The sequence below is a fragment of the Periplaneta americana genome, chromosome 7 (genome assembly GCF_040183065.1).
Source record: "Periplaneta americana isolate PAMFEO1 chromosome 7, P.americana_PAMFEO1_priV1, whole genome shotgun sequence".
Classification (NCBI taxonomy): Eukaryota; Metazoa; Arthropoda; class Insecta; order Blattodea; family Blattidae; genus Periplaneta; species Periplaneta americana.
The window spans coordinates 164,777,710-164,791,196 of NC_091123.1; the positions used below are offsets into that span (position 1 = coordinate 164,777,710).

The window sequence follows — 13,487 nt, forward strand, 5'->3', positions numbered from 1 at the left end:
TATAGATAATAATATCGATAGTAGGAACTACTGGGTGTTCATTTCAAAGTGCGTCATGACGTCACTGTTGTTGAGTCACCGATTTGAAGCGAGTTTCAGCTTATATATCAGAGAAGTTGCCTATTATTCAAGGCGTTCAATCTGAACTTGAGAACGTGTACGGTATAACTTGAACGTCGTAGCAACAGATGGCGGACTGTACGGTTTGTATGCTACCATAACCTCTTTCGAACTGTGTTTTGCGACGGCAAGTCGTACGCAGGGTATTTGTTATCATCGGTTGCGTACGGTAACATTCCACAACACAAATCAAATGCTCCGTGTCCATGTTGACCGTCGAAGTTAATGTCAACAAATACGTAAGTGATCATCTTAACCCTCTCCCCATATCCCGACAGTACGTATTTCCAAACAGTTCACATTCCTGCCACTACCGGCGTTACCGTACGTATCGGTACATACTCTTCAGAATGAACGCCGTACTTGCTAGGCAACTTCTCTACCTCATAGGTAATACACCTCTGCGGAAGTGTAGGAAGATTGAATTCTCTAGGCTCATCAGCTAGCCACATGACGGCATACAGATAGCCATGACACATTTTGAACTTAACACCCAGAAGAGTCGATAGTACAATCGATACTGTTGCAAGTGACTATCGCCCATCTCTTCTTTGTCCACCACAAATGCAACTCTGCTGTACAGGGATTCGATGCGTGTTTCGTATTTATCGTAAGCCAGTGCTCTAACAATTTAAGTAGGTTCTACCAAGGTGACATCTGCCTATAATATTTATGTAGGCATTACTATTTATGAAAGATTTTCTTTAAGATATGATTTCAAAATAAAATGGAATTTATCTGTAGTTACTAAGACTGTGATCATGAGCGAACGGACCTTAATTTCCATGATGTGTGAATCAGAATTTGTTGACATACATTTCACTGAGGAGTCAATTAATTAGTTTATTGAATATGAATCACAATGGTCGTGTTACCCACCACTCCATTCCTAGTGAGGACATGTAGCTTAATTAGGTAAAAGCCCCTCCCCATTTCCCCTGTCCAAATAACGGCCGCCTCGCGATTGGATTTTAACATTTAATGCCGTATCGTCGGTTTAGATTACACTCGTGCTCTATTGTGCCGATCATTATGTACGCACCCTGTAGCACTTGCTTGGAATTAGAGCCTAATATCGATTAGAGATGTGTTACTAAGTATCACAGCTTCATCATTGCTTGAGAACCACATTAATTAATGTTAATCTGGTGTGAGATTGCATGTTCGCCCAGTGTGGTATGCTATGCTTTTATGTGTAGTAATTGTCTTCGTGCTGACAACATGCCACAGAGTCATAAACATATTGTCTGTCTACAAGTGTCAAGTGTCGGAAAAATCCAAATATAGCAACAGAGAGAAAGAATTTTACTGGTTGTAAGCATGGAACAAAATTCCCCATTCGTAGTTTCTCTAGAGCAGCGGTGGCGAAAATGTAATCGTGCGCCGAGCCACTGTGTAACCAGCAACGTGCATAGCACGTATGGAGGGAGGCGGACACCCGAAGGGGAAGTAAAGCAACTGTCTGACTTAATAACGGATTTTCATTTTCCTTACGTCAAGCGCTTAAATATAACTTTATACAGTACAAGGCTACAAACTAATGTTTAGTACGTGTAACGAAGAAAGAAATGAACAATATCACAACCTAAAATTAACTGTCTTCAGAATGTCTCCGCGACAAAGTTTCAAAATCAAGAATTATGTCACTTACTGCCAGTCGTAGTTGATCACGAAGGTATTTGTCTGTCAGTCGTTATCTAAATTTGGTTTTTACTATTTTAATTGTTGAAAATAATTTTTCACAAACGTAAGTTGTAACTAACATGGCTTCAACAGAGCAAGCGAAAGAACGAAGCTTCGGTTATTTATTTTTTTGGCAAAGATTTGAAAGTTCAACATTTGTCAAGTCCTTACATCTAGCTTTCATTTGACATCGCATAATAAATCAGTGAGTTCAAATTGAAGAGCTAACCGCATTATTTGTACATCTGCTGAAAAAGGGTCGACATACAGAGATGATGATGATGAGGATGATGATTATGATGATAATGATGATAACAACAACAATAACACTTAACCTTTTCATGTTTCACCAGTAACATGTAGTATAATGCCGTTTTATGTTATACAACCGTTTTCCTCGTAATACTTGTGAACAAATCATACATTTAATATTCTCATCATATTGACAGCAAAAAAATGCGTCCTCCCATCCTACTTGGAACTTTCATACATGGTTTCGAGAGAGACATATGCCACTCGCAGGTCAGAGACAAATACAAATGGAACGGAGTTTGACTCCAGTGAGTGAGAGGGTGGGGGTTGGCGGAGGTTAGAAGCAAGCACAGCTATCACTGCGAGCCACAATGTCTCGCGAGTCACGTTCTCGCCACGGTTGCTCTAGAGGACGTTTGTGTTTCTTCTTAGTGACATATACCGCGTGTATCAAAAGTAGCGTGCCAAGTCAGTTTATAAGTTTATGAATATTGGCTTTATTTCCACACGGTTGTCGTTCATGTTCAAAATGTTCACCGTGTACTCGAAGACGATGTCTTACACGATTAAAATTTTCATCTGTCACGCGTAAAAGCGTAGCTGGTGGAATGCTGTGTAGGATGTTGGTGATTCTTTCCTTTAAGTCATCCACATTTGCGGGCTGTGTCTGAAACACGTGCTGTTTCACATAGTTCTAGAGAAGAACAATCAAGTGTAAGGTCTGGCGAACGTGGAGGCCAACTGATAGGGCCACCTCGTTCAATTCAATGGTCCCGAAACAAGTTTCTTTATTTTTGGCGAGTCGTCAGTTCATAATGTGATGTTTCTCCATCAAGCTGAAACCATACCCTTTGGCGGGTATTAAGTGGTAGGTCATCCTAAAAGTTCATTACAAAAGTATCAAGCAATTCACCAAAGTGGTGTTGGTTTACATGATCATCAAAGAAGCCCGGGCCCACAATGGTGTCGGGTAGGATACCATACCATACCATGCCATACCATAGCATACCATAACCCGTGGAGTACCTGGATTATTGGAAGAATGCATCCAGTATTGGTTCACTGGGAACCAGTATCTGGCATTCTGTGTATGGACATGACCATCTAAGAAGAACAAACATTCATCGCTGAACATGACATTTCGAAGAAAATCTGGATTCCACTGTATTTCTTAACTGATCCAGTTGCAGTATTCGATTATGCGCAATGTTCAAAACATACAGCCTGCCTAGAGAGAAATAAAAAAATAGGTTGCAGCCGCCAAATTACTCTTCAAGGAACGATCACTTATATAAATAGGGGAAAGAAGACAAAGGACGGACACTGGAAAGTTTTCTTTTCTTTTACTATCAGGGACAGGAATGCTTTACATGCAGACTTACTAAAGGCTTTACCAATAACCAAAAATGTATTTAAAAATAGGCTTAAGGACTTTACTAATAGACGGTAGTATATTATAAACACTATTTAAAAGGTGTAATTGATATTTTGTTATTTGAAGTTTTGTATCAGTGAAGAAGTGTGTTGTGTCAGTGAAGTGTGTTGTGTAAGTGAAGTGTGTTTCTGTCAGTGAAGTTTCATAGTTTATAGTGGCAGTGCAAAGTATTTGATCAGTGAAATGTTTTTGAAGTGTTAGTGAAATCTGGATAAAACCAGTGAAATGTGTCGTAGTTCCAGTGCAGTGAGTGAGTTGTCAGCGAAATGAGTGTAGTGTTGAAAGGTACTTGTGGAGATATGGACATATCATACTCGTGGGTTTCAGTTCGAACTTAGTGTTAAGATACAAATTAGATTTACTTTAAATGCTATTTTAAGTGATCGTACTTCATTTAATTTAGACTGCTCCTTGTCATTTTTGTTATTATTATTATTATTATTATTATTATTATTATTATTATTATTAATTTATTAATAATTGTATTTTTTATTAATTTTGTTTAATATTAATTGTCATTATTGAATGTAAATAGTTACCACTGCCAACGGGTATGTATAGGGGAAGTCCGTGTATCTTGGACCAGTGTGTAACTTGATCCACCGATGCAATCACTATTTCCAGGATAGTTTGCAAAGTACTTTATACACCGCTTTGAACCTTCTACATGGTAGGCAACTCTCCATAAATCTCATTATGCAGGGTTGGCTTGACGCGGTCATAACGGTGTCGAACATTCTGTCCCCAAATTCTTCAAATCTTTTCACAATAGTTTGACAGCGTGTTGTGCGAAGACGTTTAGAAATACAAGACTGCCTTATACATACGAAGAAATACCAGTGTTTGAGGTAAGTTGAGTGAAATTTATATCAATGTTTGTAAAGTAGTTTTTACGTAAATAATTTTTAAGTGTTTCTTTTACAATGAGTGTAAATTGAACCATCACAAAGCGTGTAACTTGAGCCAATGCTAAAATGTACCAACCCTTAAAATATAACAAATTTAGAGGATTAAATTGTCCATTATGTCTTCACTAGTGTGAATTTCCAAAAATCAGAGGTCAGTGGATGAAAATCTTGTAAGGACATATAATTATAATATTATTTATATAATATTATAAAACATTACTTTAGTTTATTTCAATGTTAATAATATTTTATTTCTTAAATTATGTAATAAAACTTCGTTTCATTTGGTGGGTCGACAATTACAACTATTTAACGAATTCTGCTTTCGCCATTACTTTACAGATGACTACAAGACAGGCAAGAAAAGCGAAGGGAGTGTATGGGAAGTGGAAAGAAGAAAATCTGCAACTCGCTTTAATTGCAATATCGGAAGGGGTTGGCGTCAATGAGGCTGCAGGAAGTTATAATATACCTAGTGCCACCCTTAAAAGATACAACAAAAGGAAGGATGCTAAAATTAGATAGCCCAGTCACCCACTTGACTTGCCACAAGAGGTGGAAAATGATCTTGTGACACATCTTCTGCAGCTAGAAAAAAATGTTCTATGGGTAAATACATTACAGCAAAATGTATATTAGGGCCTACATTAGGCCTACAAATTAATTCAATCAAACTTAATATAGGCCTAATACTTAATCTGCTTATTCTTTAATTTCAGACTGACACGGAGAAGTGTTATGCAATTAGCATACAAGATTGCAGAGAAGAATAAACTGGCCACTCGGTTCAACAAGGAAACGAAGTCTGCTGGCAAAGAATGGTTTTCCGGCTTTATGAAGCGCCATCCCAAACTGAGCCTTAGGCAGCCAGAAGCCACATCACTTGCCAGGGCTTCAGGATTCAACAGGGTTGTAGTCGGCAAGTTCTTTGACACATTGGAACAACTTGTCGACCAACACAAATTAACTGCTGCCAGAATATTCAACATGGACGAGACATCCCACACTGTCGTTCAACGCCAAGAGAAGATTCTGGCACAGAGGGGAAAACATCAGGTTGCAGCCATTTCTTCGTGTGAGCGAGGTCAGAATGTAACAGGAGTGTATGCCATGAGTGCGAGTGGCTTCTTTTTACCTCCTATGCTGATTTACGCTAGGAAAAAAAATGATGGAGTCTCTCACATTTGGAGCACCTCCTAACACCATCTTCCGCTGTCAGGATAAGGGATGGATGGATTCTGACACATTCTGTGAATGGATTAGGCACTTCATTAGAACTGTCAAACCCAGCCCTCAGGAGAAAGTACTCTTGATTTTAGATGGTCACAGTAGCCATACGCAATCGCTCAAAGCGATTGAGATCTGCCGTCAGTACGGTGTGATTATGTTATCTCTACCGTCGCACTGCACGCACCGTCTCCAACCACTGGACGTGTCGTTCTTCAAACCTCTGAACACATTCATGTCAGCTGCCATATCAACGAAGATGAGGGAACTTCCAGGACAGCGGCTGAATGTCCAGCATATTGCCTCACTGGTAGGAGTGGCATTCCCCAGAGCAGCAAATATGCAGATTGCAATGAATGGCTTCAGGCACACTGGTCTTTGGCCTGTCGACCGAAATGTGTTTTCAGAGGCTGATTTCGCGCCTTCTTTGGTGACCGATCGGCTTTTGAATGGTGAGCCATCAGCATCAGCATCTCGGGCAGCAGAAGAAGTGGAAGGAGCAACAACAGCAGCATCAGCAGAGAAAAAGATGGGAGACAATGTGGAGCTACATTCTGGTCTCACAGAATATGTGTCAGTGAAGGAAATAAGCCCTTTGCCTTCGTCTTCAAAATCTGGACAGAGAAAATCCGGAACGAGATACACTGCATCTGACGTGGTGCTGACCGCTACGCCACACAAGAATGCTCTGCAGCAACAATCAGATGGGAAGGCCGCAAAGAAGAGAAAATTATTTGATTTGAAAGTTAAGTTGACATCCAAAACCCGCTGTGTTATTTGTGTTGAAAGTGAGAACAAAGACTGGATTCAGTGCAATCGGTGTGGAAAATGGGCCCACGAAGAATGTGCAACAATTACAGATGAACTGTTTTATTACTGTTGTATGTGAAATCATTGCTTGACACAAATTTTTGTCTGAATAAACAACATTATAGGAGTTAAATGTGTTTAATATGCCTGGTCCAAGTTACACGATCCTCTGTTTCATATTACACGACCCTGGCTCAAGTTACACGGCTTCGAAATTTTGATTAAATTTTATTTTTGAAGTATTAGAATTAAAATTAGTGAAGTCTTATTCTACTTAGGGATTTATTATGGCAATCTACCATCATAAAAAATTCAGGGACATTTTTCTCAATATGATAAGTGAGTTACGGCCATTCAAAGTTAGGTGGTCCAATATACACGGTCCTCCCCTACCCATTTGCAGTGTGAATACATACATACATACATACATACATACATACATACATACATACATACATACATACATACATACATACATACATACATACATACAGTACTCAAAGTCTCCTCATTGGATCAGTATCGACCATTGTGTGTCTGTGCTGCAATTTGTAGGGACCGAAATGCGCTGACTTCAATATTCGGTGTACAAAATTTTTACTGATTCCGATTTCCTTGGCCACACAGCGGAGTGATCTGTTAGGGCTTAGTGTAAGTTTGGCAAGCACATCGGCTCGGCGGTCTTCATTGGTAGCTTTTTTTGGCCGATCACTGCGTTTGGTGTCGATTACTGTGATTTTCATTGTATTTTTTAAATTTTACTGTTTCTTTTATTATTGTTTTTTAAAATGTATTTATATGTTTTTCAATGTATTCTGACGAAGCCTAAAACTGTATGTCTGATGGCCAAATAAATTAACCCAGATATGCGTACTGTCCTATTAAAAGGACAGTTGTCAATGTTTCAAATTACCCTCTCTACAGTCAACGCATTTACTTTCTCACAGGTGTCACTATTACTGGTCTTAATTAGAGGCTGCTAGGTGTGTTAAGACTGGTAATTAGAGTTCTGGTCACCGTTGAGTTTGAGATGTGGACGTGAGAATTGTTCGTGTATTTCAGCTATGGCATCCGAGACGCAAATCAAATAAGAATGGTAAATATTTTTACAGTTCGGAATTATTTTACAAATTGTTTTAGATCAAATGAGTCCTAATAAACATAAGTATAACGTGAAACCACAATGTGTTCGAAATATCTATTCATTGCGACATGACAAAGACGAAAACTTATGTGTCCTTTTAAAAGGACAGTAGGCATATCCCCATATATTTTGAAATTGTTTCGCTTTTTCAGTTTTAGTGGATTTTCCCTGCATGAAATGCTATCTAGTTTGAAAATTATGCTACGGGCGAAATTTCATCTCAAATACAGACATATCACTATAATGCAGCGTACAAATGCCACACAGAGTTCGTGTACACTCAAAATTGGGTTTCTGGCGTCTTGTCAGCCCACTGAGGTGTGTGGATATGAAGGGAAAAGTTGAGACAGTGGCGGGTGTAGTTGCAGGGTAGCTAGTCGGCAGAGTGTTGGTGCGCTACGCCAAAGGTCCCGGGAACGATATCCGGCTCCGGAACAATTTTTCCTTAAGATGGGAGGGCTTGGGAATATCATGATGTCGGCGATGAAATTCGTCTGCAGCTTCTCGAGATGTTCTATGGTGATCAGGGGTATCAGCTCTACACGTTGTCCCCATGTCAGCATTATTCTTCTGTTTTACTATTTCACCTAGAAAATAAAAGTAACTAATTAACCCCTTTGGCACGCGACGTTTGAGACACACGGTATCCTAACATTACGAGAAGAAATCTTTATTTCACAGGATACAGAAAAGTTCATCCCTACCAATACGAAACAGTTCTTGACTACATTAAAACCATATCTTGTCAACGTGTCTAGATTACGTGACTTCTATTTCAGCACCTTTATTTAAACGGCACGTACTTAAACAAGTGACTTTCAAACGCCTTAGTACGCACGCTAAAGTTCTTTGGAGGATGGACGTGGTCGGGACTTCTTCCGTAAACAAACGACTATGTAAGTCGCAACTCTACTTTCTACTGCTACCTCATCATAGTCCTGGTAGTGAATTTAAGGTATTACATTCATTTCTCGTACGTTATTTGCCATTTACTGCTATAATTCTGCTATAAACGAACGTTTTTTGAGTTTACGAGCCATAACTCTTCCATAAGATACAGTGGAATGAGGAGTCCCAAAGCACGTAAACTACACAACACACCTATTTTGATTTTTTGATATAAGAATGGATACAATGGCTTGCCTTTTCGAGAGTCGGTCCTCCGATCAATCCATGCACTTCGGCCCAACAATGTTACCTAATATATTTTTTAATTCTGACGATTTACAGATCTATACACGCTTTCGTCCTGATGAACTAACTGATACAGTGACCACAATGACTGAAGACCTAAACTCTATCTATCTGTGGGCACAAAAATTTGGACTGAGGTTAAACCCAGGAAAATCGCAGGCAATTGTAATGGTTCATCAGCGCTTACTCAGTACAATTGACGACAAAACCATACCAAGACTGTTAATAAATGGGTCGTTTATTAAGTATAGCGACACTGTAAAAAAAATCTTGGATTATTGATAGACAGAGATCTAAACTGGAATAGTCAGGTAACTCACATCTGTAAGAAAATATTTTCATTGCTCCACTTTCTAAATCACTTACGAAACTCTCTGCCTCTTTCCATAAAAGAAACATTATTGAATCGCTAGTAATGCCCCATTTCGATTATTGCGATTCTCTCTTGACAAATATAACTGTCAATTTAGTTGAAAGACTACGACGTGTTCATAATGTGTGTGTCCGCTTCATTTGCAATACTCGTAAATTTGACCATATAACGCCATCTTTTGAAGTTCTCTCATGGGTTCGCCTAAAGCAGACGTCTCAATAGGGCCTTCTCAGAGCACTTCCTCCTCTTTCTCTTTTTCAATGTAAGAGTGGAACAAGATGCAGGAGAAGTTCGTGTATCTCCGGATGACGTCATTGACCGCGACGTTTGAATAGACATCTGCAACCGCTACGTTGTAACAGTCAGTCATTGTGTCCATGCCCGAGGAAAGAATGTTCTTATTACCGCAAATGTATGAAGAAATAAAAGCTTTCATAGGGAAAGCGAAATTGTGGGAGACGCAAGTTTCAGTGGGTAAATGTTACCACTTTATTAATCTAAAATTGTTACCTGATTTGAATCAAGACCAGTGTAACAAATATAATGAAATACTGAAGGATTTGAGAAAAGAATTTCAGATCAGATTTAAGATTTGAATAGTTCTAATTTAAAGTAATTGCTTGTGAATTTGTAAGGTGTTTAGGTTATTTTTAATTATTGAAAACATTACGAAATACATTATTTAACTATTATTGTAATTAATATATTAATATTAGCGTAACGTAAGAATACTTACTTTAACAACCAACAAGTGTTTATTGTAATTTTATTATTATTATTTAATTGAATTTTATTTTATTAAATATAGTATAAACTTAAAAAAAGAGCGATACCAAAAACCTTGATTAGAAATGAAATATTGTTATTGTTTGGTCAACTGTTCGAAGACAGGTCTGAACCTCACAAGTGATACCAACAAGGCACCACTTATGAGTCAACTAGGCCAGGAGATAATGGAGTTAGGTGGCCAGTTCCTGGTGCTTAAATAATTACGTAACATGTATGGTTCTTCATGCTTCAGATGTCTTCTTTTTACTCATAGATAGTATATAATTAGAAAATAAATGTATTATTATTGTTATTATTATTATTATTATTCTTATTATTATTATTATTATTATTATTATTATTATTATTATTATTACAGCAAACTACTTAAGAAATTCCTTCCGAAAACAACCGTCTATAGTGACAGTACAACTCAAAAGTGCAGCTTTGTGGCATTTCTCCCGCGACAGTTACAACTTAGCTCGCTCATGCGTGTGACATGAATCAGCGATCGGCTATCTTCGGGTATTGCGCTTATATCTTCAGCTGACTATGTTAGCTCTCTGTAACAACTTTTATGCGTTGGCCTTGAGACGCCTGGCCTAAAGGAACGTAGAATAGCGCATTTTTTATCTGATCGGTTTCGGTATTGTTCACTTCTACTCCAAAATATCTGAGAACTCGCTTTGAATATCTTACAACGTTACGGAATCAACATCATCCCTTATTATCCATTCCTCGTCAACGTACCTCTTTCTATTCATCCTCTTTCACCGTGTCTGTTTGTCGCCTATGGAACTCCTTACCTCGTCATGTCAGGGATTGCTCAACGGTTAATAAATTTAAATTAAGAATTAAGAATTACATACTATTACATGAAATTGATTTGTGAGTGTTATCCGATTTTATAGGTTATTCTGAGTGTATATAAATTGTCATTTAGGCCTATCATAAAGTAGCATTAGGATATGAATTGTAAATAACTTAATTATGTATCATGTTCAGTTAATATTTCTTTATAGCCCATCTTGTTAATGTGCATGGAAATTATTTTTATATTTAAGTATGACTTTCCTATTTTTGTCATTGTTTCATTATATATTTCACTTCTGGTAGTGTGGAAGAGAAGGCCTCATGGTCTTAACTGTTACTTACTTACTTACAAATGGCTTTTAAGGAACCCGAAGGTTCATTGCCGCCCTCACATAAGCCCGCCATCGGTCCCTATCCTGTGCAAGATTAAGCCAGTCTCTATCATCATACCCCACCTCCCTCAAATCCATTTTAATATTATCCTCCCATCTACGTCTCGGCCTCCCTAAAGGTCTTTTTCCCTCCGGTCTCCCAACTAACACTCTATATGCATTTCTGGATTCGCCCATACGTGCTACATGCCCTGCCCATCTCAAACGTCTGGATTTCAAGTTCCTAATTATGTCAGGTGAAGAATACAATGCGTGCAGTTCTGTGTTGTGTAACTTTCTCCATTCTCCTGTAACTTCATCCCGCTTAGCCCCAAATATTTTCCTAAGCACCTTATTCTCAAACACCCTTAACCTATGTTCCTCTCTCAGAGTGAGAGTCCAAGTTTCACAGCCATATAGAAGAACCGGTAATATAACTGTTTTATAAATTCTAACTTTCAGATTTTTGGACAGCAGACTGGATGATAAAGCTTCTCAACCGAATAATAACAGGCATTTCCCATATTTATTCTGCGTTTAATTTCCTCCCGAGTGTCATTTATATTTGTTACTGTTGCTCCAAGATATTTGAATTTTTCCACCTCTTCGAAGGATAAATCTCCAATATTTATATTTCCATTTCGTACAATATTCTGGTCACGAGACATAATCATATACTTTATCTTTTCGGGATTTACTTCCAAACCGATCGCTTTACTTGCTTCAAGTAAAATTTCCGTGTTTTCCCTAACCGTTTGTGTATTTTCTCCTAACATATTCACGTCATCTGCATAGACAAGAACATGATATTAACTGTACCAGAATAAATCAATAAAGGGAAGTATAGTGTACCACCTGTTCTTAATAACACTTTGTGTAAGATACCGAAAATTATTGTGGAGTTCCTAGGCCTTCATGATGCGAGTATACGGAACACTGTTTCAGAAGAACCTTCACTACCTTAGTTGGAGATATTAGTGTTGTTTTGACCACTTTTAAGCCTTGGTTCTTCTGAACCCTTTCTATGGCTGCGAGGTGCGCAGACCTCGCATCTCGCAGCTATAGAAACCACTCACTATCTCTCGTGTGGTCTGGATTTGTGCGAGGCGGGCCTCGCACCTTGAACGTCGCATACGCCGGTCCAGAAAAACCAAGGCTTAAAACGTCACGGAGGACGGCGTTCGTCATCCTTTGCGAAGGATTATATAGAAGAATCGACAGATAGTAAAATCGAAATTGAATAAACAACAACTCCTGTAAAGAGGGACATCTTCTGGTTCTACAAATACAGATGTTTCCGACTTACATATACAGGGTGTTTCAAAAATACGGGGCATAATTTCAGGTATGTATTTCCCACTTGTAGACAATCAAAATAGTTCATTACAACATGTGTCCGGAAATGCTTCATTTCCGAGTTATGGCCTTCACAACATTGAAATTCACCGGAACGTTTTTCTTTCCGCAGGTCGTTGTCATTACAGAAGATGTTCAAAATGTCCACCTCCTGCTTGAATACAGACCTCACATCGATGTCTCATTGACCTGCGAACACGATCCCAAACTCCAGGAGTATTCCGTATGTCGTCAGAACATGCCACAATTCGATTCCGAAGGGATTCCAAATCAGGCACCGGAGACGAATAAACCAATGATTTTAAATGGCCCCACAAGTAGAAATCGAGAGGGCTCAGATCAGGTGAGCGTGGAGGCTAAGCAATTGGGCCACCTCTACCTATCCATCGATCAGGAAACCTTCGATCCAAGTACGACTGAAGTGTGCAGGAGCGCCATCATGCAAGAAGTGAATGTGTTGACGATTGATCAGTGGAGTGTCTTCTAAAACATGAGGTACGACCTGCAGAAAGAAACACGTTCCGGTGAATTTCAATGTTGTGAAGGCTATAACTCGGAAATAAAGCATTTCCGGACACATGTTGTAATGAACTATTTTGATTGTCTACATGTGGGAAATACACACCTGAAATTATGCACCCTGTATAGAAGAGATTTCCAAGGTTACTTCTCTCCAAGGAATAACTCTGTCCAGTTTACATAATTGAGGGCTTTGCCGGAAGAAAGGCGGATAGACCTATACGCCCTTCTTCGGGAAAATTGTTTAAAATGTAGTGAATAATTCGCTAATTATAGTAGCGTAATTTTGCTTTGATTGTTCTGTACATACCTGCAGGACAGGGCTGCGTGCGTGTATAACATTTTATTCGGGTGCGTTTTAAAATCTTACATTGCATGTATCTCAATTCGTCATATTGACGTATGCGCCCTTTTTCCGGCAAACCCCTCAATTACACTCTTAATTCAATATTTGTAAATAATGTGATAGGTCACACATTTATGGTTTCATGATATTTGTTGAAATAAAATCTCT

The 13,487-nt window shown here is 38.7% G+C and overlaps 1 protein-coding gene across 1 annotated transcript; it reads left to right on the plus strand.

The window, feature by feature from the left end:
* Positions 1–4,872: 4,872 nt before the first annotated feature.
* Positions 4,873–6,792, plus strand: LOC138702748 (uncharacterized). The gene is made up of 2 exons (XM_069830046.1): positions 4,873–5,007; positions 5,118–6,792. Exon 2 carries the CDS (start codon positions 5,564–5,566, stop codon positions 6,512–6,514), a length of 951 nt encoding a protein of 316 aa, XP_069686147.1. The 5' UTR covers positions 4,873–5,007; positions 5,118–5,563; the 3' UTR covers positions 6,515–6,792.
* The last annotated feature ends 6,695 nt before the right edge of the window (positions 6,793–13,487 follow it).

Excerpts from the sequence above, each read along its gene's own strand:
- LOC138702748 (XM_069830046.1), top strand. The coding sequence starts at position 5,564 with ATGATGGAGTCTCTCACATTTGGAGCACCTCCTAACACCATCTTCCGC.